This window comes from Agelaius phoeniceus, chromosome 1 (assembly GCF_051311805.1).
Source record: "Agelaius phoeniceus isolate bAgePho1 chromosome 1, bAgePho1.hap1, whole genome shotgun sequence".
Lineage (NCBI taxonomy): Eukaryota > Metazoa > Chordata > Aves > Passeriformes > Icteridae > Agelaius > Agelaius phoeniceus.
The window spans coordinates 87,031,412-87,058,619 of record NC_135265.1 but is presented as its reverse complement, the minus strand read 5'-3'; the positions used below and the strand labels follow the sequence as shown (position 1 = coordinate 87,058,619).

General features: G+C 39.5%; 1 protein-coding gene across 5 annotated transcripts in view; it reads right to left on the bottom strand.

Annotated features, from left to right (window-relative positions):
* Nucleotides 1–27,208, bottom strand: part of FHOD3 (formin homology 2 domain containing 3) — a 376,643-nt gene that overhangs the window by 331,910 nt on the left and 17,525 nt on the right. For all 5 annotated transcript variants that reach the window (XM_077182716.1, XM_077182714.1, XM_077182715.1 and 2 more), the window contains exon 2: nt 5,544–5,650. In XM_077182716.1, the coding sequence (XP_077038831.1) occupies nt 5,544–5,650 (107 nt within the window). The remainder of the gene's footprint in view (nt 1–5,543; nt 5,651–27,208) is intronic.

The following is a 27,208-nucleotide window of genomic DNA, read 5'->3' as shown; positions in this document are numbered from 1 at the left end:
AACAACAGCTGTGGAATAATGAGTCAAGCTCTTAAACACCCCAACATTTAAGCACCCTCAAAAAAAAACCCAAACCAAAATCACACAGAGGGTTGAGAGCTCATGAAGCCTCCTTGTCCAAGCCAGGGGAGCCCCTACTATGGATGCTGGCTCCTTCGCAGTCGGAAGGATGCAATACAGTTACCAAGACTGGGGCACTTGGAGAAGAGCAAAACCAACTCTGCTTCCCTTTGAAGGACATGTTCAGCACATCAGTGAAAGTTAACACTATTCAGTATTGCACCTTTATTTTGCAGGCTACTTGCCTGAAGGTTCTCCGTCTAGACTGGAAAGAAGCTGTAAGGTGCACAGACTGCACCCCCATGTGACATCCCCAGACTTCTGCTACACACAGTAAGTTGTGATCCCTGTAATTTCTGTGCTTACTGTCACACTCCAGACCCCTCCTAGACAGCACACACCAAAACAGGGCACCACAGGTTATTTTCAAAAGCTTGCATAGACTTGGCATTTCTTGTCTTTTGGTGTGAGCCAAGTGGCTTGCAGTCTCTGACCTCAATATATGCAGAAGAGATTTACTTTTATACCATCAAGCCAGCTTTAAAGCTGAAACTATATAAGAAAACAAGCCTTGGCCTGCACTAAAATTTATTCAAGTTTGTTATTATTTTGAAGATGCTTGTTTTCTAAATAGATTTCATATTCACAAATCAGTATTTATTTCTTAACTACAAAAGTAGTAGCATTTTACTATTAGTAGGAACCCTAATTTGTCAATCATTTCTTCACAAGATACTGTGTCAAGGAGATCCACTGACAAGAAATCTCACAACTGGTGAATAATTTTCATAGTGGAACTTACAACTGTTAATTGCTTCCATCCTGCTTTCAAAGCACATCCCTCAAAGTCACATGTCTCTTTTTTCAGGCCTACAAAATATATGCACATTTTTGTAATTATTTTGATTACACACTCTGGAAGCAGGAATGCTCAGAGATGCCTTGCCAATTGTTCTAAACAGGGAAACCATACGGGACCAGTAATTTTATTTCATTTTGCTGTCAATGGTTATTGCAAGATAACTATGAAAATGAATTACTACAGTTCCACCTAAAGATTCATTTCCATATTTTACCTAATTTTTTTTTTATATAAACAATGAAATTGTATCAGGATTAAGAAGCAAAAAAGCTGCATAAAGTTCTGGAAATACACGTGGTAATAGTTATTGCCCTCAATCATTTGAGGTAATTATGAACAGCATCAACTTACTCATTCAATGTATTTCTTTAGGAAAGTGAAATTTTCGTCTGTATCACCATTTATTCTGCAACAGTGAAGTTTTAGCAAAACATCCACATCAAAATGCGGTTCAACAACTCAGTCTGATACAATTTAGAATGAAATACTGCTAGCCTAGAAATTCTTTCACCTTCCAAAAAATTATCATAACCTCTCAGCCCAGGTGTTTTAGTTTGATGTTTCTAGGGAGCTCTTTTTCTTCCGTTTTTTTGTTGAGTGTTTTTCTTGCTTTGTTGCATGCTTTTAATTGTTACTATCAATTGCATTTTTCAGATTCAGCATAATAGCTAAATATCAGAGAAATCAAAATTTTTGGGCAGAAAACATGAGTAAATGATGTCACTAAGTAGTCACAGTCTTCTGTTTGTAACAACGTAACGACAATCTTCCCCTGATACCTCCCTTATTTTTCTTGTTGTTGGCACTGAGAAACATAAAAATGACGTTAAGACAAAACACGGAGAGAAAGCTATCAGAAGTTGAGATAATTTTCCACCCATGAACAAACACAAACACATTCTGTTTAAGGTGAAATCAGCACACAATCTGCTAGATTTCAGTACTGCTTCAAGAAATAAGCCATACCATTTCCGTAAGACAAAAACTAAATTAACTTTCCAATGCATCCCCAACTTCCTTATGTAAACAAGTGACAAAGTTTTCATTCTCACAATTGTACTAATTGCAAAGTCTAAATGGGAAAAACAGTACAGAAGCAGAAAAAGAATGTTAGAGATTCTTGCCAGACTCCACTGTCTCAAACAGATTCTGAATGAAGACCAGAATGAATAGCACCATCAAGAGGGAAAAGGTCTATCATGGGACTCACCCAACCAAAATGGCTTGAGATAGGGTGTCTAGAAGGAATGCAAAAACATGAGTGCTGAAGCCATTTATGAGAAGTAGTTTAAAAGAATCCCTGCTGAACAGAAGTCTTGAAAACATATTCCCTGAAGAAATTTTCACTGCTCATAGTATACTGCCTGAAGAAACTCTTGTTCTTCATTTTAGGACGGTGTTACCTTGAGAGCTCCTATGATGGCCTCTTAAGACATATCCACAAAGAGAGCTTGAGCAATTATATGCTAATTTAAACACAACAGCTTCTTGACAACTCTTGCCTTCTCTGTAAAACCTCAAGGAAGCCAAGGAAAGGAGCTTTACCTGGCACCAACACCTAAAAGCAGCCAACCTGCCTAAACAGCCTCCATTGTGTACTACCCTACACAATGAAGCATCCACCAAGTAACTTGTGTTGGAAGCAAGAGAAAAAAGCCTAACAGCTAAGCAACCCAACAAGCAAGTGAGCCACAAACACAATCCAGACTTGAAAAGAAAGGTTGTTTTCCTACATGCTCCTACTGACCCTTTTGCTTGTCACAAAACCTTCTGCAGGGCAAGCTTCATTACTTGGCCAGATGTTCATCCTGGCTCTTCCAAAACCAGCCCTCATACAAAAACAATCTGATTCTTCTGAACCTCACAGCTATTCTCAAGGGTGCAAATGGCAGCAGGTGAAGTTGTGGAGTCCAGAAAGCCACCCAATCCCCACCCATGTTTTAGTTAAAGACCACGTGCAGTACAAGGCCACATGAGCTGGCTTTTCTCCTTCACTAGATAAGTTTCCATTCTGCTGGAATGGACAGCAACTAACAAAAAGCCTCTTTTCACTATATTCAATAACAATAGCATTCATTTACAATTGCATGAATGCATATGCTTCTTGTCCAGGTTATTTACAGGTACACATCATAAACCTCCAGCAACTGTCACCATTCTCCTCTTTCCTTTTGAAGATAAATCCTTCATGTTTTCACTATGCTCATCCAATCCCTCACAGAGAAAGAAAATACCTACAGCCTCTCAAACCAATAAAATTTTTTAAGACTTGGCTTTCTGCTTGTTTTCTTTTATTTACAAGTCTCCTTTCAACAGGGTTTGAAAAGAACATCTTCATAATTTTTCCCAGGATGAACAGGAACTTTTGGCAAAAAGATAATAAAAACAGCCTGATTACAGGACATTCTGGCCATTTTGAGTAGGCGTTTCCACAGCTAAGGTTCTGAAATTTTAAAAATGCCACGAATATCCAGCTACTAAAGCCTTCACTCAGTTCAGCGGGCTTCAGTGACCCTGATGAGCACAGCAGCTTTGGCATGGCAGAAAGGCAGGTCCTGAGGTAGCCTAATCTCAGAAAATTAAAAGCTTTGAAGATTAAGAGCAGGACCTTGAAATGACCCAGACAGAAACAGAGAGAGACTAAATGGTTTCTGCAGCCAGTCCCTCCCAGACAGCAATCTGATGTTAAGCTCCCAATGTCTGCAGCCAGAAGGTCCAGCTCAGGAGCACTCCAGCTCAGTGTTTTGTTCTCAGAACTGCAAGGCCCAAAAACGGAGTTTAATTTGCTAGAAATACAGGACAAAGAAGATATTACTGACTGCATTTGCGACCCTACATCTAGAATATTCCAGTTTTATGAATAACATCACATAAGCTGCATTTACCATGAAGTAACAATGTTAAGTCCTAGAGAGAAGCTTATCCCACATAGTTCCCGAAGCTCTGGTGGTTCTTGTTTATCTCTTCTTTTCTGACAAAACATGGACAAAAATGAAATGCAGAAACCCATTTGAAACCTCACCTTCAAGCACCAGTTCCATGTTTTTTGTTGGTTTTTTTTTCCCCCAGGATAGCTACCACAGAGAAAATTATAATTGTGTTTCAGGAACAAAACATATAATTGATTTTACATGCCCAAAAGAAGCAGATAAATAAAACAAGGTGGACAATAGCTTGCCATTTCAAGAGCAAAGTCTGGCAGGAAAAGCACCAAATTGTCTCTCACTTGCCTGATTGTTTGGCAGTGCCAAATTGCTACTGTGGAGTGTTAAAAGCAGTGAAGTTAAAGTTATCAGAATTATCACAGAGACACCAACAGAAGGGAAAAAATGTGACAAATTCAAAATGTATTGCTAACCCCCCAAAAAAAAAAATCCTTTAAATTATTTGCTTTCAGCTCATTACAAAGTTAGTTGGAAATATGAATCTGGTGTTCTTTGCAGTCATTTTTATGATCTATGCACAAAACTGAAGACTATATCAATTTCTACACTCAACACTCCTATTGCATAGGAAAGGAAGCTCAGTTCAGCTTGTATTGGCTACTCTATCAACAGACTCTCTTTTAACTGATTTCTAACAGAACAGTTTTTTATCTCATGATGGTTGTAAAACATGCCCCAAACAGGTAGGGGCAAATAAAACATACACAAATGCACACAAATCAGTATCTGGAAAATATTATTTAAAATTCTTCTCCACATAAAATAATCTTCAGAGGCACAGTTCAGATTTATAAGGCATATTCAAAGGCAAGACAGCTACCAGAAGTGGAGAAGTATAAGCAAAAGGGCTGTATCTCCTTCTGTTAACAAACTCTGACCAATTCAAAATTTAGTTAAACATACCCATAAAGTAACCACAACTATCTAGTCCAATAGAGTAACCAGAAATGCAAAAACAGATCTAGACTTTCTGTTCATTTTACATCTTAAGTAAGACAATCATCTGAAAGATCTATAAAAGGAAAATTCTTCAAAAAAGCCAATCTCCTATGTGCATTTACACAAACACACACTGATGCTAACTTCTGCTTTCACTTTCAGTTCTCAAAGAGATGATTATGGAAACTGTGTCATAGCAATCCACGTGTGCCAGCAATAACTAAAAATGAAAAAAGCAAGAGAGGAGAATATTAAAAAATAACCATGCACACCCATCCCTTGGACTGGTTCAATCAATTCCAGGAGTAAAAGAAGAAACCAATACAGGTCTTGTCTTCAAAAAAATAAATGGAGGACCTAACTTATCAAGGCAAAATAAATTGAATTTATAACTTCAGGAACATCACCCCAATATAATCCTCTACATGACTAATATAAGAAAGATCTGAGAGTTCTCCAAACAAACCATCCTCATTTATCAATTTTCAAACAACTATAAAATCTTACTACACTAATCAAGATATTCATATTCATAGATTTCTTTACACTATGGCATATTTTAGAGAAACTGTAAGAGTGAAGGTAGAGAGAGAGAAGGCATAAAATTCTTAATCATACAAAGGGACAGACAGATGGGCATACAAGGGAAAGATTTTTATCTTTCCGCTTCCACGCGGACTGAACACATGAAGTAAACTACATGCTCATATATAAAAATTTAGTAAACCTTTACTTACCCAGCATCCTCCTGGAAACCTTCTAGTTCATCTCTTTGCTCTGCTAGGGTGGATTCTAGATCCAGATAGGTACCATTATGAGACAATTGCAGGGTGCAGTCGTCAAGCTGTAGAACAAAAAATCAGACCATCACATTAGAGCAGTCTTTTTCTCTAACATACCTCTAACATTGCCTTCTCATTTTCCACATCCCCAGACAAGATCTCCCTAAAACAAACAATATGTTGGGAGCAGGTAAGAAAAATTTTTTGGCAATTTACTCAATTCCAAACCCATGTTCCCTACACCATGCTTGGTCACAATATCAACGCAACTAACACAGTGAAATTTATTAGAACATACAGAAGATTAGAGGGTTTTAGCACAGGACATTTAAAATGTAATACAGAAAGAGAAGTTAATTTCAATGTGTATTTAGGATATAAATTACTGTTCTCTGTTCTTACAGTACAGTTTTAAGTAGAGTTTCTGAGCCCCTGGATGAAGATAGAAGAAAGAGCTGTTTTGTGAGACACTGAATGGCCCCTGTGAGGACAGCTATAGCCAAGAGACAGTGCAAAATGTGGCAGCCAAGAGTTGGGGTCCTACAGTAAGGGTGGGTACAGTCAACCAAATCACAGACTTTTCTGGAATTCTGCTTTTACAGCCAGGCACTAACCAGCCTCAGAAGGTGCAGGAACAACATTCCTAGGCCCTAGGTGGGGGGGACTGGAAACCTGTGTCAGCTTCCTACAAAGGTACTGAGGTAATCAAGGACCAGACCTGAAAGCAGCAATCTACCCACAATGATGCTAGGGAGGGAGGGAGGGATTAATAAACTGTCTTTATTTCTTTTCTGTTTTCCCTCATCTTCAAGTTCTCCATTAATTTTTCCAGCTGTTAAAAAGAGCCAGATTTGACCAAAGTTGGAAAAAAAAATTTCTGGAGTTTTATTTGCAGGGTGCTCATCAAAATAGAAGACCTAGGATGAATCATCCCACAACTCTGGCCAACTCATTGACCAGGAAAACAAAATAGTCACCAATCAAGAGGGAAAACTAAAGAAGCTGGGAGAAGAGCTAGAAAGGAACATGAGCTCCTCTCTCACCATCAACTCAGTGTCAAATAACAAATAATGAGGGAAAAAGCCTTCCCAGAGAACAAGACAACATTTATCAAGGGGCAAGTGAATGTACAGGGTTGTCCTACCTCACCACTAGGGAGTTAAGTGACCATCTGCTCAGAGAATCCAGCCCAGAAGCATAGAAATGGACATCAGTGAGTCCAGTTGGACACACTGCTGGGAGCATCATGTGCAGCACTGCACTGGGGGTCCTTTTGTAACTGCTTCCAAGCTCACAAATACTGTAAGCTCTGGATGTGTTGTGCTACTAGATACAAAATCCAGTCTGACAGCCAAACAGAACAGAGAACGATTAAGGCTGGAGAAGACCGCTATGATCATCGAGTCTCACTGTTAACCCAGCACATGTTAACCACAAAAGCATGTTCCTCCATGCCGCATCCACATGACTTTCGAACACTGCAGGGATGGCAATTCCACCACTTCACTGGAGAACCTGTTCCAACACCTGGCCACTCTTTCAGTGAAGAAATTTTTTCTAATATCCAATCTAAACCTCTGCAGGTGAAACTTGAGGCTATTTCCTCTTGTAACAGAATCAGAATGGTTTGGGTTGGAAGGAACCTTAATCACCTACTTCTAACCCCCTATGTCATAGTTTTACTGCTGCACAATGGGTTCCACTTCCTCCCGTTGGCTGCCCACGCTGCATGTGTATGTGTAGATGCACTTCATTTGGGTGATCAATCCCACTGCCTTTTCATGGGAAGAAGCTCCAATTCCTGCATGAGCATTCCCAAGTGCTTCTGCAGTTTCTAGCACATGAGTAACCCTTGCTGCTGCATGGCTCTCCACCCCCTACCACTAACAAGACAGCAGACCAAAGGACCTCATTAGCACACTGTCTGTCAAACAGTGGCATGCTGCCTCCAGGTCTCTCTTCAGTGATCATGATTTTATCCCCTCACCCATCAAAATCTTGCTTAAAGCTGTAACTGCACCAAAGGGGAAACTGCCACCGTCACAAGGCTGGGACTGGGTTTTCTGGTTCTGTTTGTTGTTAATGCTGTAATTGTTGTTGTTGCTTGTTTATTATACACACTAGTAAAGAACTGTTACTCCTATCTCCATACCATCTTGCCTGAAAGCCCCTTAATTTCCAAAATGATAATAATTCAGAGGGAGGGGGTTCATATGCTCCATTCCAAGGGACGCTCCTGCCTTTCCAAGCAGACAAGTCTTTCAAACCAAGACAATCAAAGAACCCAAAACGAGGATGGTTTCGTTCCTCTGGCTTTTGCAAAAACAACCTGACAGATTCTTTGCATGCCTCTGTCTACCAAAAGGCAACCATGGCAATGGTGGTGTAACCATACATCCCTGCTGCAAAGGCCACTTTGAGAAGATTCAAATATTTAACACCATACTTCATGCCCATCTTCTGCCACAGATGTCAGCCAATGACTCTCTGAAGGAGTGAGCAGGGGTCTGAAAAAGCCAGTGACTCAAGGCAAGGAAATTAGCACCCTTTATCACTTCTGTGGAATCTTCTCTGCTCTTTTTAATACTTAGAAAGAAAATCAATTAAACTCTATCCTTGATAAATTACCTCTTTTAATTTCCCATGCAAGCTTTGATTCTCAGTACCTGTTCAGGAAAAGCCTAAGAAGCAGCCACTTGTCTTATCTGGCAGTCAATACCTAAACTTAGTCACTCTGTTTCCTGCCACTGATTTATATACAAGAAAGGAAGACAAATAGTGTATTCTGGATTAGCCGTGTTGGAAATACTGCTCACTTACAATTAGTCATAGAGGGCGACTTTTGCAATTTGAAAGAAAAGTTCAACCTCTGGAGAAAGGGTAGTGAGAGGAGGTACTTGTATTTCAAACTTGCTCCATTGTTTTTTTGCTTTTCTTTTTTGGATTTTTCCCTGGTAAAGGAGTAAGCCATTAAATAAGGTGACATAAGATTTTACTCTGATTCCTAGGGATTAAAGAAAACAAAGAACCTGCAAGTGCAGCCCTCTGATATTAAAAATACAATAGCAGTACTACTCTGTCTCTTTCCAGTTACAAAGGCAATTATTAACCTACACTAATTCAAAATACACTCTTCAGAAAAGAAAGACTAAATACTACTCTTGGAAACTTTTTCCAAGTAGTTCAAGGTATGTAATGAAATGCTAATTTATTCAAAGTAATGCCAAAAGGCAAACTTCTAATTAGATAAATGTTGTGCTGTCTCTATGGAGATTAGGAGATTTGCCCACAATTTCCATTTATACTGCATAATTAGAGAAAAGAAGCTGTGCCTTACTAATATCTTGTGACTTTAGTGTACAAAAAGCACTAGGGGAACAGGAAGTCCTTCATGGACAAAATAAGTAAGAATTGTACATTGTACCTATGTTCATCTCATTTTCATAGTTTCAGCTGAACATGGTATTCATTTGGGCTTTAAGGCACTGTACATTACATGCTGTATTTGTTAACAGAAGTTATGATAATGAGAGAAATGGCAATATCTTTTATTTCCCTTAATTCTGAGTCTTGCCAAAAAGTTGGGTGTTTTTTATTCTCTTTCATGAGTACACACAAAGATGGAAGTGATCAAAACAACACTTCAAAAGTTAAGTTAAGTATTAAGGCAATAAACTCTTAAAATCTTCCTTATATAGGATCACTTTGCTACTCTGCCTCCAGCTTCACTTGTACACATATATTTCAGGCAGAACACAAAAAGAGAAGCCACTTTATGAATTATTTTTAATTAGTAAATTGCCTGCATTTTTCAACACAAAGGATGGCTGATGTTCTTTCATTAGTGCTTATTAGTAACAATTCAGGATGTTGGTCCCTCCCCTCTGCTCAACTTTAATCCCATGTTTATCTGCTATACATCACTTCTCCTGTCTCTGAAGACTGTCACAAATAGCCCCATCTAGCTCATTCATTACATGCTTCTCCATGCTTGATCATAATTCCCATTGAAATTCTTATTAAAAAACATGTCTTAGGAAAATCAAGAGGCAGAATTCCTACAAACAATCTTTTAAAGAATATTTAACTGAGTTGCTTTACAGCATCATGAATGAGACTTCTAGTCAGCTCTTGGGAATTTATTTTATTTCATCTTTTTTATTCATAATTTTCTTTAACTGTTCAGTATTCCTTACTAGCCTCAAAATTCTGATCTGCATTCTGTTATTAAACTGTATAATTCATTTATACTACTACCAAAAGGTGAGATTCTTCAAGACGTTTTCAAAATCTTACAAAACTATTTGTTCTAAAAATTTTTAACCCATCCCTTCAAATTCTTTATCATTTTTTGCATGACACCTGACTGTACTACCAAGAAGACCCAAAAGGTTGATACAAGTCATTTAAATGGAACTCATCCTCTAGGCTTTTCCAAACTTTCCTATAATCACATTAAAAGAATACTACCAGTATTGTGGAACCATAAACAGAAATAAGCACCATCAAATGGGACAAAAGCAATGCTACTTCACTGAGTCAAACACAGGGTTACTCCATAATCAGTCTTCTGCAAAATTTCAAGGTTTTTGATTTTAGCATAAGCATTAAAAGGTATCAAAAAGCCATAAAAAAAACCTACGTGTTCATTTCAATTACATTCTCATCTTTGCAAATGAACGGTTTCTTTGGAAAATATCCATGGTATATTTTTGAATCCCTAAGGAAATTTTTGAAATCTCTACGAAGAGTGAGGCTACCTAGGCGTAGCCTCATTCACACAAGTGAAGAATCAAAAACACATGAAAGAGTCAACAAAATAAGTGCTTTAGTCAGATTCACCAGCTGTGGATAGTCAGACTTGTGCACTGGGTTTACAGAAAGGAAGGAAAGAAATTAAGACTGTCTGTACACAGGTCATCTGTGGTCATCATATTGCAAAGCTCCCATACCTTCTTGGTGATTACTCATGGGCAGCTCCTCACAGCACTGACTCCTTCTTCCTCACAACACAACCAACAAACTCCATCTCTCTCCTCACCCAGCTAACCACCTTTTGTAGCACTCATCTTCTTATTGGACACAGCTGTGGCCTCTTAAGGGCAGGCCTGTTCCTAATCTTTGGTGATTAGTACAGCTGCAACTCCTCAGGTGTGAGATTACCTTCTGCACTATTTTCTTACATTCTATCCCTCCACAGTCCTCCTCATTAAAAATGTAACTGATGTGCTAATTATCATCTTCAGTTTCATACTGAAATGGTAAGATCTGTACTCTGTCATGGCCAGATCAGTTTCAAGAAGTAGTAGTTGCTTAGGTGCTGATGCACTGATTTATAGTTGTCTATTTGAACAAGAGGAGAACCTGGAAAAGGCTTCTTAAGCAGTACTGACCTCACTAGCTACTCACTGATTTTCCATAACTCACCAGAAAAGTAGAAACAGTGAGACAACCAGATGCTTGTGTACAACAGCCTGACATGTAAGTAGAGCAACTAAATTAAACCACTCTTTCTGTAATAAAAGTTCTAGAAGAAGAACAGAGAGATGTTTGAACTTTTTCAGACTGTATCTGGTACCCACACAGTGGTAACTGATCCACACCACCTACACACTACAGTACCTATGCTGCAGCCAAAACAAATGGAAAGCATGAAAGCACCATGCACACAAAGCTAAATACCACCATCCAAACAGTTCCATATATATACATGGATACAAATTATGCATATATTTTAGATAGTTTTCCTGGCAGTTAAAAAAAAAAAAAGTAGCAATTGCCTAAATTTGACAGACGCATCTAAAACAGCTGAAGAGGAAGTACATAAAAAGATCATAATATTACAAACAATATTTAGACTGTTATATATTTATACCTACACTGGTTAAAGTTTCACTTAGTTGAGCACAATTCATTATGCAAAAGCAAATAAACATTTGATTAAAAAGTTAAAATATGAGAATATTCAAAAGCCTTCCTACTCCTTCATATTTTGTCATTTCTCCTATTATGGAGAAACTGTACCACACAAAAGGATAGGGGTATCCTGGCTTCAGTTATTGCCAGGAACAAGCATAACAAGTTCAGAGCTGCAGAGCTTGATCCTGGCTCTAAATCAAGGGTCACCCCCTCCTCATCAGCACATGCAGAGCCCTCAGCAGCAAAATACCCATCTGCAGAATTGAACACATACGGGTTGGAGAAACCTAAGCAACCTACTCATGCAAGTGTTCCTTATAGGCTACCAGTAAGTCAAGAACATAGGGCAGAAGCTCAGTTTGTTATCTTCTGTCTTAGGTAACCATATCTGGCTAGTAGTGGCTAGTTCCTCATCCTGTAAAGGCAAAGATAGTTCATATAACAAGAATACCAAGGTTAACAAGACTCAGAATAGATCAATAGTAGTATACCAGTGATGATTATTTTTTTTCTCATTTCAAGCACTGACCCACAGAAAGAGTCATTTTTCTTCATAAGGAACATAAGGAAGTCCTTATTGCTGTGCAACAGGAAAGCTCTTTCTTTTTTTTTATTTTTTTTATTTCATACTTGAAGTACATCACCAAAAGGAGCAAAGAATAGCAGAGGAAAAAATAAGAGCAGCAAGAAAAGGTGTTGAATCAGCCAGTTACCTGATGCTGATAAGTGACTGCTGCCACTTTCAGAAAGTAGTTAGGTAACAGAAATTGAAGTAAATTTAAAAAAATATAAATGTGCATTCAGTCATTGTTTTCATCTATTGCCTTCAGCTTCTTACAATCCAAGAGAAATACCAAAAAACCAAGCACAAGGGGTATGAGGAGAGAAGAACAGAGCAATTCCACAGACTGAGGACTGCTGCATGCTCCTCCTCACGCAAACTCACACAAATGTGTTTTCCTTCAGAAGGCCTTGATAGGCACCAGTATACATCCAAGTGGATGTCCCTTGGTTTTAATGTCTCTGTCCCATGGCAGCAGTAGGCTGGCAGAGGTAAAGGCAGGGAAATGGCAGATGCACCCTACTTCCATATCAAAAAGACACACCAGACCCACAAGCGATTCTCCTCTTCTCTGTTTATTCAAAGACCACAGAGTTGTACTTTTTCAACAAACAATCATGAAAAATGCTCTTTTCTCACCTCCAACTCCCTGTCCTGAGAATCTATTCAGAAGAACATCTTTTGAACAAATCTCTCTATATGGCATGACCAGTAGATTGAGTGAGGTGATTCTCCACCTCTGCCTGAGACCCCAGCTGAAGTACTGCATGCAGTTGTGGTACTCAGCCTAAGATGTGGACCTATCAGAGGGTTCCAGAGGAAGGCCATGAAGATGGTCAGAGGGCTGGAACACCTCTCTTGTGAAGAAAGGCTGAGACAGCTGGACTTGTTCAGCCTGGAGAAGAGGAGGCTCCAGGGAGACCTCACTGAGGCCTCCCAGTACTTAAAAAGTGCTTGTAAATAAAAGGGAGACCAGCTTTTTTTGCGAGTAGATAGTAAAAGGACAAGGGAGAACAACTCTAAACATGAGGAAAGATTTAAATTACATATTAGAAAGAAATTCTTTTCTCAGAATAGTAAGGCACTCTAACAAGTTTCCCAGAGAAGTGTAGATGTGCCATCAATCAAAATATTCAAGGCCAGATTGGATGGCCTTAAGCAACCTAATCTAGTGAGTGACATTGCTGCCTATGGCAAGGGGTTGGAACTAAATGACTTTTAGGATCCCTTCTAACCCCAACAGATCTATGATAAATGCGAACAAAGCATTACCAAGTTAGCAGCCAGTGTGTGTGCCAAGATATAGCCAAGTATTCTCTTCATATTACCTTTTATTTAAATAAAAGTAGGCACACCTCAAACATTTGTCAAGGATTCAAACAGTAATCAAGGATTCCATTCATAGGACAAAGAGCCCTACAGTATGAGATGAGAGGAGGGTACTCTTGTTTACTGGTGCTAGTACAAATCACCAAAACCACTCAACTTTGCAGTCACTCACTGGAATCACAGCCAGCTCTCACCTGATTTCCAGTAATTTGAGCTACACCCACTGGACAGATTACTTTGTCCATTTGGTTGTTTCCAAAATTTACAGAGAAAGGGAATGAGAGAGAGGGAGATTGGAGTAATCCAGTATCAAACTGCGGAAATAAAAATCCCTCTTCAGTTCTAGCCTTTGGCACAGCCTCTGAAAATCCTTATCTTACTCAAATATCTTAGCTCATCTTTCATTTAAACATGATTGGGTTACAATTGTTCTTATTAGTGGTGGTGCACTCCTTATTCACCTACAGCATGTTCTGCAGAGTAGGATTGATGAAAAGCAAAGTTTCCTTACGCTCAGTTTTCCCTTTCTAAATCCAAAGCCTTGTTTGGCTTTACACATCACGAGTCTGACACATTCACACACTCGAGCTATGCAGTTCTTAAACACTCTCCCTTCTGGTTCAGCTGTTTCCAACACAATGGGAATCCTGTTACCAGGGCCATCAAGTCTGTTTTCCCTTTGCATTCCCATATCCTCTCTTCTTTAATAAAACCAATTACTCCTCAGGAAAAAGCAGAAAAAACAGCTCTTCCTACTCACCACCACAAAGGTATTCTATATTTCTAAGCAAAGCAGTGCAAATTGATTGGCAGAAATTAATATTTAATACTGTGTCATCCAAGACTAAGCTTCACATGAGAATGACCACGCTGTTTTCAGAATGTGAAATGTTTTAATGTTTTTCAAATTTTATTGCAGATAGGCAGATTCAGGTTTTCTGTACCTGCACACAGTGGTCCTTTGGTGGCACTTTAAAACATAACATGGCTGCTGTCACTGTTTGTTGTCACAGACTAAGAAAAAATAGAAATGGTCTATATTGCATCCCACAGATCACAGCAAATGCAAAAATTATTTATCTGACTTCAGTTACAACCAACTGCTCTCTTGTGCACCCCTTCTCAAGTGAGTAGGTGCTACCTGGTCTGTGTCATGTCATCATCACTTTGGGCAATATGATGCAGAAAGAACACAGCACCTAGGCCAGGACTGATATTACACAACCTTTCTAGTAAAAAGCCTGACATTCATGAGATAAAAGGAAAGCAAATAATCTGTAAGAAAGCCTCATGTTACTGCCCGAAATTAACAGTGGACACTAAAAATTACTCTCATTTTCAACTACGACGGTAACTCCACACACCATCACTATCTTGATCTAAAAGTCCTGTGTGCCAAACAGCTCCACTGCAATTACTTGAAACTAAGTTGTACTCCTTCCCCCATACCCTACCCCCATACCTTTCTCCTTTTTAAAGCTAATTTTGTACCTCAAAGTATCTTCTAAAAAGAACACAAAAATCTATCCTTTAAAATTCCAATACGTCTGTGAGGTCAGAGTTTTAAAAGGTCAGGCACAGGGGCTATACAGAAGGTCATTTTTGGTGATGGCAACTGTGCCACATTCAGTCATCCATACTCACAAGTCAATGGTTGCTGAACTCTACCAAACTCACTCTTCCATACTCATTTAGAGGTTGATGGAAAGACCCCTAATAACTTCCTAGATCTTAAACTTTACATTATAAGAAGTAATCCAGCATGTACAACAGTATTCCAAATTTTTCAGCCCTTTAGGAGTGATTAGCATATCTTGTAGGAGTAGTTATTAATGCTAATGCTCATGTGATTTATTTTTAGCACAGTAATTGCCATTGTCAAAATACTTCATAAACTATGCTCACTTTGCAGAGCTTATGTGCAGTCACATTGACCAAGCCATGCCTCCACACAAAGGATAATCCAAAGGTTTGCACAACTGGGTGTAGGGACACAGGAGCACAATCATTTTAAAAGGAACTGCTACTCTGATATGGAAATGGTGGTATTTTGAACATAGCCTGCACTCCTAGTCTGAAACAGCAGCTTTTATCTCTGGTCTGGTAGACGCCACAAAATACTCCTGGGGTCAGGTACTACAGGGCATGAAGTGAAACATAAATGCCACATTAGATCCTCAAGAGCCACTGGAAAAATACACTGCCAATAAAAATATTCTGCTGAAATAACAAAGACATTGAAAACAAACACAGAAAGCTGTTATATTAATATTATGGGTTTGACTTAAAAATAACAAAAGGAAGTTCAGAGTTCAAAATTCTGAAACTGCTATTTCAGAGGTCTCAAATACAGACAACACCACAGCGAACACGTAATGAGTGGATGCCTACCTGTTGCTATTCTTGGGCAGCTTTGTCACTGACTCTCAGACCTTTTGCTTTGCAGTTCCCTTTAACACAGTGCTCCCCAGAGAGTAATTTAGAATTTATTACAGTATCTGCATCCAAGTGTGACACCGCAGCTTCCAACAGCAGCCACATAGGCATTGTTAGAAAGCGTATGATTGCTCAAAACACCAATAGCCATGGAACAAGATAGCTAAATTCATTTAGTGTTTAGTGCAGTGTTTACTATTAACTAAAAAAAATTAACTGAAAAAAATTAAAATAATTGCATTTCTGCATAAAAAAACCCTGATAATAGCATATGGGATGGAGAACTAACACATCTAGTTCTACCATTTTAATTTACTTAAATTTAAGATGACACACAAACCAAACAGGCAACATAACTCAGCAAAGTCAAATTTAGACTAAAAAGCTACATCTCTTTAACTCAGAAAAACCACATTTTTCTCACAGTAAACATAACAAACCTATAGCATGAGAATAACTTAACCTCTGCATCTATTCAAACTTTTTGGCATCTAGATTTTTCAAATCACTTTCTTCATCTGTGTTCAGCTTTTCCTAACTAAGTCGAAGAGCTGGCTCTCCTCACCCTCATGAATAAGGACATCTTCAGCTGAACAGAAAGAAGAGAGGTCATAAACCCAAGATTCTTTATTTGAAAGTATATACAGCTTTTTGGCTGATACACAGGGGATCCCTACAGCTGACAAGCTCCCATTAACATTTGGCTGGAATTACTGTGAAGGTATCCAAGGAAATGGAAATAATCTCAAAGAAGGAGATAGGTCAAGAAAAGTGAGAGGAGGAGAAGAGACAGGATTAGGTTCAATGAAGTTTATCATCTGAGGAATCTTTTGTTTAGAGAGTGTGTGTATCTGTGTGTAGGAAAAGCATTGAGTTAAAATCTCAGAAAACATTATTTTAAAGGTAATAGTAGTCCAGCAAGGCAAAATGATAACTACTTCATGATAATTCCTCCTGTCTTTTGCGCATCTCTTATTAAACTGAAAACTGAAGTATTTCATATTTGAAAAAGGATTTTTGTAGTCATGTAGGAAAATGAATGCATAAATTGCAGCCTCTTATTTTTAACTCATAACCTTGACTAAAAGCTTTCTATTGATATTCTCCATCTTGCACACAAGGATTATACTCTTGCTATTCTAACTGCATTTGGGACACCACAGGTAGCTCACTTTTCTATCACAAAACTAAAATACTGGACTACTTCAGAACCACCCACACGATTTACAGATATACAGGAATGCACACAGTAAGCAATTACCCATCTTTGGCTGTGGCAGTTTCATTGCCATAACTGGCTGAACACCTACTAGACAATATACCACAAAAAAAGGAAAAAAAAAAGAGACTGAGCCAGTAAAAGATATAAGAAGCCCAGGATAAAGTGTCTTGTTATAATCAAACTCTGACTCAGAATCTTCTGATCAGGTGCCTGAAAGCTAAGAAAACCAACAACAATAACAACAAAAACTAAAAAAACTAGCACAAACCCATAGGTTTAGATAGAAGAAAATACACTAAACATATTCACAAAAAGGGTTTGCATGAAATACAAAAGAAAATAAAGTATGGCAACACTATCAAAGAGAACATCATACATTTGTCAACAGAATCATTTTTCAGACATAGCCTGAACCCTGGAGGTTTAAATGAAAGAGCTGCTCTACTAACAATATTTTAATGAGTCATCAATTCTTCCTAATACTTAGACTGCCTCTTAAAAGCTTTGTGGTTTCTAAACCAAACATCAATTGGGATGTCATTAAAAGAGTAAGATTAAAGTTTATGAGAATGAAACTCAATATAAGAACACTGAAAAATAGGGAAAATACATGTATCCTGCAGACTCTCTTCTTAGCTTCAAGATTTTAGAAAAGCACAAAGGATCTCAAGTCACATTTTCTACCCTTAAGCAGGATTTTTTTGGCACTTGTGCTTCTTTTTTTTTCCCTAATCAGTCATTTCTTCCTTGTTTGATTAGCTGCCAAGAAGTTTCAACCCTCAGCTTTAAAACAGTTGTCTGGACTAGAACAGGCAAACAAAAAAAACCCCTCTGAATTCATTAGGATAACATCTGAATAACACTAAAACAAAAAAAAACCACACTGTTCAATGCAGTTACAAGTAAAATAATAGGTTTGTGGGGAAAGAATGAATGAATGCAACACTACCAGCCATATCTCAACAATACTCTTTCCCAGCTCACACTCTGATCACCCTGTTTCAAAGTTCATCAGGAAAATAAGTAGAAAAAAATGGCTTTAATAATAAATTCCTGATCTATTTTCTTTTACAGTGGACAGACACCATGGAGGACTAGCTGATGCCCTAAGAGGAAAAAAAAGACTGGAATAGCTTGGGGAAATAGCAAGTGAGGATCATGGTACTCAAGAACACCAACAAAAGGAAAGCTAATTATGCTTTAACCTAATGGAAATGCAAAACTGTTTTTAAAAGTGAACATTCAAAACATTACATAATAGGCCAATAAAGCTCATAATTAGAGCAAAGCTTAGATATCAAATCTAGCTAAATACTTTTAGGAATAGGAAGATTAATTTTTTGTACTTAAGAGCAAATAAAACCCCTATGTTTCAAGACATCAGCCATCCAACATCTATTATTTAAGTTGGTTCATTAGAGTGGCACTCAGTATAGGTTATAGGACGGTTTGCATTGAAAAGGACCTTAAGCATCATCTAGTTCCACCTCCCTGCCATGGGCAGGGACACCTTCCACTGCACAGGGCTGCCCAAATCCCCATCCAACCTGGCCTTAAACACTTCCAGGGATGGCATATCCACAACTTCTCTGGGCAGCCAATCCCACTGCCTCACCACCTTCACTGTAAAGAATTTCTTTGTAATATCCAATCTAAACTTACTCTCTTTCAGTTTAAAGCCATTCTGCCTTGTCCTATCACTGCAGGACCTCAGAGAAAGTCCCTGTCCAGGTCTCCTACACTCCATATAAGTACTGGAATCTGCTGTATGGTCTCCCTGCAGGCCTCTCTTCCCCAGCCTGAACAACCCTGACTCTCATAGCCTGTCTATAAAGGAAAGATGCTCCAGCCCTCTAAGCATCTTTCTGGCCCTCCTCTGGATTCTCTCCAACACATCCATGTCTTTCTTATGCTGGTGGGGCCAGAGCTGAATGCAGTACTCCACGTGAGGTCTCATGGGAGCAGGGTCTCTCTGGATGGCATCCCTTCCCTCCACATGACACAGCTGGGTGTCATCAGCAAACCTGCTGAGGGTACACTCGATCCCACTGCCCATGCCACCAGCAAAGATGTTGAACAGCAATGGTCCCATTACCAACAACTGAGGAATACCACTCACCACTGGTCTCCACTTGGGCACTGAAACATTGACTGCAACCCTGACAATTTCTCATCCACTAAGTGGCCTGTCTATCAAATCCATGTTTCTCCAGTTCAGAGAATAGGACTTTGTATGTGACTTTGTTGAATGCTTTGCACAATTATGGGTAGATGATGGCAGCTGCTCTTCCCTCACCCACCAACACCAGAACCTCATCACAGAAGGCTACCAAATTTGTCAGGCACTATTTGTCCTTAGTGAAGCCATGTTGGTTGTTATCAATGCCCTCATGATTTTCTATGTGCCTCCGCATAATTTCATGTGCTCCATGACCTTGCTGGGCACCAAGGTAAGATTGACTGATATGTAGTTCCCTGGGTTATGTTTCCCCTTTTTCAAACAGTCAACCTTCCCCAGAATGCCACAGCTTCTCAGATACAATGGACAGTGGTTTAGCAACATCATTGCCAGTTCCATCAGGACTCATGAACATATCTCATCAGGTCCCATGGATTTGTGCACCTTCTGGTTCTTTAGATGGTCTCAAGCCTGATTTCCTACAACAGGCAGCTCTTCAATCTCACAGTACCTGCCTTTGCCTTCTGCACCCTGGGTGGCAGGGCTGGAGCATTTGTTATTTAAGACCTAGGTAAAAAAGTCATTGAGTACCTCAGTCTTTTCCATATTTTGGATCTCCAGGTCTCCTGTTTCCTTCCATAGAAGGCCAACATTTCCCTAATCTTTCTTTCATCACTGACGTGCCTGCTGAAGCTTTTGCTGTCCTTGACATTTCCAGTCAGATTTAATTCTATCAGGGCTTTAGTATTCCTAACCCAATTCCCGCTTGGCTGCTTGGACGATTTCCTTGTGTTCCTCCCAGTCTACCTGTCCTTGCTTCCACCTTCTGTATGCTTCTTTTTGGAGTTTGAATTTGTCCAGATGCTTCTTGTTCATCCATGAAGACCTCCTGATGGTTTTGCCTGATGTCTTTTTTTTGGGATGCATCAGTCCTGAGCTTGAAGAAGGTGAACCTTCAATATTAACCAGCTTCTATGGGCTCCTCTTTTCTCAAAGGCTTCATTCCATGGTAGTCTACTAAGCAGCTCCTTGAAGAGACCTTCTGAAGCCTAGGGCAGAGAGCTTGATGTGCATCCCCCTGGCTGCCCCAAGGATCTTGTACTCCACCAGTTCCTGGCCACTGCAGCTGAGGTTGCCCTTGAGGTTCACATTCCCCGCCAGCCCCTCCTTGTTGGTGAGAATAAAGTTCATCATAGCACTCCTCCTCAAGGGCTCCTCCATCACTTGGAGAAAGAAGTTATCATCAACATATTCCAGGAACCTCCTGGAGTGCTTCTGCCCACTGTGCTGTCCCTCCAACAGATAATGGGATGGTCAAATTCCGCTTTGAGGACCAGAGATTGTGAACATGAGGCTTCTCCTATCTGTCTACAGAGGGCCTCACCTACTTAGTCTTCCCACTTAGGCAGCCTGTACCAGATCCCCACTAGAATGTCCTCCCTTTAATCTTGATCCATGAACTCTGTGTTGTGTCCTCACTCACCCCTAGCCAGAGCTCCATGCGCTCCAGATGGTCACTAACTAGTGGTCAACATTCCCTCCTTGTGTCCCCTCTCCCTGTCCCTCATAAGGAGCCTGCATCCATCCATTCTAGTCATAGGACCCATCCCACCATGTCTCATGCAAGTGGCCAGCTCCTGGCAGGTCTTGGCACTTCCCTGGAATTTCCCCATCTCAGGAAATCCCCCTATATGCTGTGATCTCCTACTTTGCTATGGAACATGCCTGCATCACCTCAGTAATCCCTCTAAAACACCTGGCATTAGCTACTATAGATCAATGACATCAGTTATCACTTTCTTTAATGCACAAAAGAACAACTAAGTACCTGTATTTTGCTATAAGCATAAAAGTTCCTATAAACCAACCCACTTGGGGCCCTTGTTTTCAGTGCTTGCTGCCAACATAAAAAAAAAAAAACAAACAAACAACCAAATCTGAATGACTGAATTAAAGCATGAAGAGCAGTTCTGATAAGAGAAATGGGTCAAACCCACTAAGACTGCACATGGCTTTCTGCAATACTTGTCTGGACTTACAGAAATCTGTCTTAAGTGATTTGAGTGTATTTGCCTGCAAAAAAGACACTGGAAATGGTTGCAGACACCTACAAGACCTACATATGTACACGGCACCTTTATGTAACTATGTATCATCGTCAGGCAAGCTGGAACTTTGTCCTGGCCAGCACTCACAACTTGTAACATAGATCATCTTGACAATCTACCTCACAACAAATGGTTGGGTTTCCTTGCAATGCAATTGGGCATCAAGCTGTCAAAATAGCCCTGGACCAGCTGTTTGGAAGTGTCTGATGGAGATTTGCAACCAAACCCATGCATCATGTGAGAACTCTCCTTTAGAGAGCTGAGAACAAGCAAGGAAGGGGAAGATGCTACTTTGAATATTAAACTGTCAAAATTATTTCACAGATGTCCAGGGCTATTGTGCAGATCTGGTCCTTCGGGTGCGCTCATATAAGCTGGGCAAGACCACACACAGTTCTCCATTCCCAAATTAATTGATGTAATATTTTGTACCACAGATAATAAGCCTTCATATCCATGTGGTTGAGAGCTCAGATGTTCCTTGCTGCTGCCTGTAACAAAGTAACTTGGAATACCCCATTACACACAGAATATGCCCTGAGGCTGTATGGATTATCTGGTGTAATATTTCCCGGAAGGTGCAGGAAAACCATACTTGCACTTTTCAAAACTAGGGACTTCCCAACTTTGTGGGCAGGACTTCTCTAAAAAAAAAAAAAAAAAAGGAAAAATAAAAAGAATAAAAAGAGAGAAATAAAAAAAAATCCTCAATAAGCACATTAAATACCCTGATTTATGATTTTGAGTTAAATGGGAAAGTGTATGTGGCTTATGAAGGGAACTCGGCTGCATGTAGACACCTTTAATACTAAAAGTTGAAAAGACTTTTAATGTTTTCACATGGAGAAACATGCCCAATGCTTGAAGTTTGGAACAAAGCTAGGAGCAAATTTAAAACAGTGGGAAGAATCACACTTCCCACAGCAGAGGCAACCCTAAGATGGTTAACCCACAGTCACACAGCAAGCTTCTGGCACATCCAGAAAGAGCAAATGTTCTCCCAAGCCTTAGATCAAGGCATTCATCTCAATCCTATCCCCTCTTTGCAAACATGGCCTTTTCGTACTTGTTTTGAGACCCAAAACTCTCAAAACAAAAGTATAGGCTTTCTTCTGACACAAGAATTAATTCTACACTACCTTACACTAAAAAAAGCATCATGTTAACTAGTAATGATGAATAAAATAAGTTTCCCTTCCATAAAGCTGCTTTAACCTCATTACAAAAGGATCTGGCTCAAGTAAAAGGGCAAACTCTCCCCTCTGATAAAAAAGCACTCATTTTGAGCAACTAGTAGAAAGACATACCCGTTTCTCACTTCATATATTCCTTCAATAGTCACCATACCTTTCACTGACTTAAAAAAAAAACAGCAGCACAATGATAAACCCCAAAAACAAGTAAACAACACATTCAGGAGAAAAAAAAAAAAAAAACAATAGCCATCTCTCTTCAGAATTGATTTTACTATGAATTACAACAAGAACTAATTTACTTTCAGAGTAAGCTTAACCACTATTATACCACAATAACATAACAGAACTTTACCTTGGAGCTGCTGCTATTCATCCTTCCAGTTTCATTCACTACAGGCAAATGTCTCACATAGCTCACACTCTCTAGTGGGAGCTAGCTACAATCAAAAACTCTGAAATACGAAGCACATAGCTCTGTTTTATTCATGGTGCTTTTGTTTGCCAATTAATTTGAAAACAATTTTTACAGTGGGAAGAGAAGCATGGCTTGGCTAAGATGCCCTCTTAGACTACACAGTGAAAGGACAGAGGCATAACCCCTATGTAATTTTTTAAATTAACATATAAACAACTGAAGTTTGCAAAGCATCAGAGCCTTCAGTGCCATTCTACACTCACAATGTATACACCAGTGTAACTTTATCAGCTCTGCAGGGATGATGTCATCCTCTCCAAGAGCTTGTAAGTGAAATAAGAAACTGGTTCTTTCAATAAGCAAGAAGGCCCATTCCTTTTGTTTGGCTTTTATAGAATCATAAAGTCATTTAGGTTGGAAAAGACCTTACGATAATTAAGCTAACCATTAACTGTACCCCTAAACCATGTCCCCAAATGCCACATTTACACATCTTTCAAATACCTCCAGGAGTCATGACTCTACCACTTCCCTGGGCACCCTGTTCCAGTGTCTGACCACCCTTTCATAAAGAATTTTTTTCTAATATCCAATCTAAACCTCCCTGATGCAACTTGTGGCCAATATCCTCTTGTCCAGTTAGCTGGGAGAAGAGACTGATTCCCACCTCACTACAGCCTCCTTTCAGGGAGCTGTAGAGTGATTAGGTTCCCTGAGCCTCCTTCTCCCCAGGCTAAACAGCCCCAGCTCCCTCAGCTGCTCCTCATGAGGCTTGTGCTCTAGACCCTTCACCAGCTCCACTACCCTTCTCTGGACATGCTCCAGCACCTCAATGTCTTTCTTGCAGTGAGGGGCCCAGAACTGGACACAGAAGATCAGTGTGGCTTTACCAGAGCCTAGTACAGGGGGATAATCACTGCCCTGGTCCTGCTGACATCACTGTTACTGATACAGGCCAGGTGCCACTGGCCTTCTTGGCCGCCTGGGCACACGCTGGCTCATGTCCAGCTGCTGTCAACCAGCACCCATAGGTCCTTTTTCAGTGGACAGTTTTCCAGCCACTCTGTCCCCAGCCTCCAGTGCTGCCTGGGGTTGTGATGACTCAAGGGCAGGACCTGACACTTGGCCTTGTTGAACCTCATGCAGATAGCCTTGGCCCCTCGATTCAGCCAGTCCAGATCCCTCTACAGAGCCTTCCTAGCCTCCAGCAGATCAACAATCCTGCCCAACTTGGTGTTGTCTTTGAACTTACTTAGGGTACACGTGACCACGTTTTTATTATCATTTATTTATTGATGACCATTTATCACCAATAAAGATGTTAAGCAGGAGTGGCCCAAATAATGAGCTGTGGGGAACTCCACTGGTAACTGGCTGCCAACTGGTTTGTAACTCCATTCACCATCACTCTCTGGACTCGACCACCCACACAGTTTACCCATTATTTTTTCAGTGCACACACAGTCCCCTCTTGAAGCACTAGTCCTTCTCTATTTATAAGGGGTAAAACAAGGACTGAATACTGGGGGTGCATTCAAAAGGCAGTCTGTGAAAGGGGAGACAGTTTTGAAATTCTCCATAGGTGCTTTGCTGTTGTAGTTGGTTGGTACACAGCCATGGAAACCCTGGGCACCCAGGAGCATTCCTGTGGCCATGGATACTCACTCTTCTCCTGCCTGCAGTACCTCTAGATGACTTTCCACTTTCAGAGCAAAAAATAAATTGAAAAAGAAAAAAAAAAAAAAAGGCAAAGGCAAGAGGCAACATTCAAGCCCATCCTGGCAATAGTCCAAAGGAAAAAGACCAAACAAAGCACAATCCAACAAAGATCCACAGATTGGGAAAATGCTGACAACCTAAGTAGCAGGAAGTTTTTGATGATCCAAAAGCCATTGTGAAGCCCAATTAAAAAGAAAGCAAAAAATAGATAACTCAATCATCTTAAAACAGGAAAAGAATAAACCTTTTTGTCATGCAAGAAGAAGGTTGAAAGTAAGAAATTAGAAATACAGGTTTTCCCTCCATAAAAAAAAAAAATTATTTAAAAAAAAGTCTGCAAAAAACCCGACCAAAAAAATCAGAAAACATTTTCACTAAATGTCAGTTCAGTGAAAAAAGCAACTGTGAGCACAAGACCTTCCTACTCTTTCTTTATTTTGAAAACGATACTTCAATTTCTGCAGCAGAGGCACTTCAGGTTGGGATTTTGAGTCCTTTTTTTCTGAAGCAATGTATTGCTCTTCACTGGTAGAGCAAACATCCTGGTAGTTATTATGTTTAAATACATGCTTCAAACAGTTTTCAGGTTATTTGGTTTTAGACAGAGAAATAAGCCCCAGATGTTTCACTGAGAAGGTTTTCCACCAGGAACTTCATGGCCCTTCCAGATGTCTCAGATATCTAAAAGTCGAAACTTATTTTTTTTCATGACAGGCATGAATATGTTCTTTCCAACAAGATTATTATAAATGTATCCATAGGCTATAGGTGCAGATTGTACCAGATGAATTTGGGATTATTTGAAAGAGTGAGCAGCAACTAAATCTTCCTAGTACCTTCCTCTTAGTAGTGTTTTGCATATCTTTATCCTTGTTTGTCACACTATGGCAAGCAAAATTTGACAGAAACAATCTAATTAAAAAATACATCATCTCTATTTATAATTACATGAAGTAGGTTGAAATGAGGGCTGGTTTTCATTTTTGCAAACTTTGGACAGTCTTGTAGCTTTAATGATCTGTAGACCCATCTTTTAGGTAGTAAGATGCAGACCCCTTGATGATCATGTTACTTCAGTAGCCAAAATTCCTCTGCTTTTCCTCATTGATAAGTAACTTTTGGATGTCTTCCAGGCAGCAACTGCTGTCTTTTCTCCCCACCCTTGCTAACATTGTCTCTGCACCCCAGTTACCAGCCACCTTCCCTCTCAAATTTTTTGTCATGTTAACATGATCTATCACAGAGTGCTCCAGCATTCAGGCCTCAGAGTTCCTAGTTCTATTTCAGACCCGAGGAAAGGCTCACCATCTAAGAAAAGAACCCTACTTCTCTTGGCAGCTTTATCTTTTTTTCCTGAGACAGTGGCACAAGAATCCTAAACAAGCAATGCTGGGAAGAAAAATGAATACCGCATACTTTTTTTTAAACAGGAAATATGTCAGCTGTCTTCTTGGGAAGCACTATATAAGACTGGGTTTGCAGGTTTATTTAATGTACTTTTGTTGGATTTTTCTGGCAGCAGCACCTCCTACTCCTCATAGATATACAGGCACAATTCCAGAGAAGATACTGGGACTCTACATGGCCACCTGTAGGAACAGACAGATTTTGCACTCAGATTTCTTAGCCACAAAAATACATTGAGTTGAGAAACACCAAGCATGAAGAGATGAAGGTCCTGATTTTTCAGGAGCAAACAAAAAAGTGTTCTCCTCAGTGGGACAGGAGTGGGGTCTCTGTCATACTTATGGTTATACACCAACTTCTCACTCACACATAAGCGTAGTTCTTCCATAAATCTCCATGGAATCAGCTTCAATACCTCCTGACTCTCAGAGCAAAGCAGAAAGTTCTGGCAACACAGTTTACAAGGATTTTCTTAGAGTATTTGCTTAGAAGGCAGTCTTTTCTTTTCTCTATTACCTGATTTTACTGAACACACAGAGAGAAGATCATATTTAACTGATTTTTATTTTTTATAAGACCAAATGTACAAAGTTGTATCTTGAGCTGTACTAGCAAAAAATTTTAAATCTTGATTAATTGGGGCACAAAACACTTCTGGTAAAAGAATTAAATCTGTGAGATTTCTCTTTTTCCCTTTTCTTTTCCAATTGGACACAGTGTTTATGATGTAAAATTGCACTACATTATAACAAGAAATTATACTGATGAGTAACTGGATGAGTTACTGCAAGCTCTATGAACCAACAGAAAAGTTAATAAACACAATTCATTTGTCCTGACTGTCCTTCCAGAACCATATGAGAATATTGATTACTAGTAAATAAATAGTCCTCCTTTAGAAACCACTTATTAAATAATCGAGGTGGGGGGTTGTAAACAGTGTAGGGTATAGATCTGCAGTCAATTTCTACTATACTTTGCAATTATTACGTAAGTGGTAACTTTGTCCTTATGCTGGAGGGGAGCCACAACTCAAAGGCCATCACTGAAAACAAAAGCCAAGAATGCTGCAAATACATGATGGACAGAAATCCTGCAAGTGAAACTTTGCAATTTAAGTTTATGTTG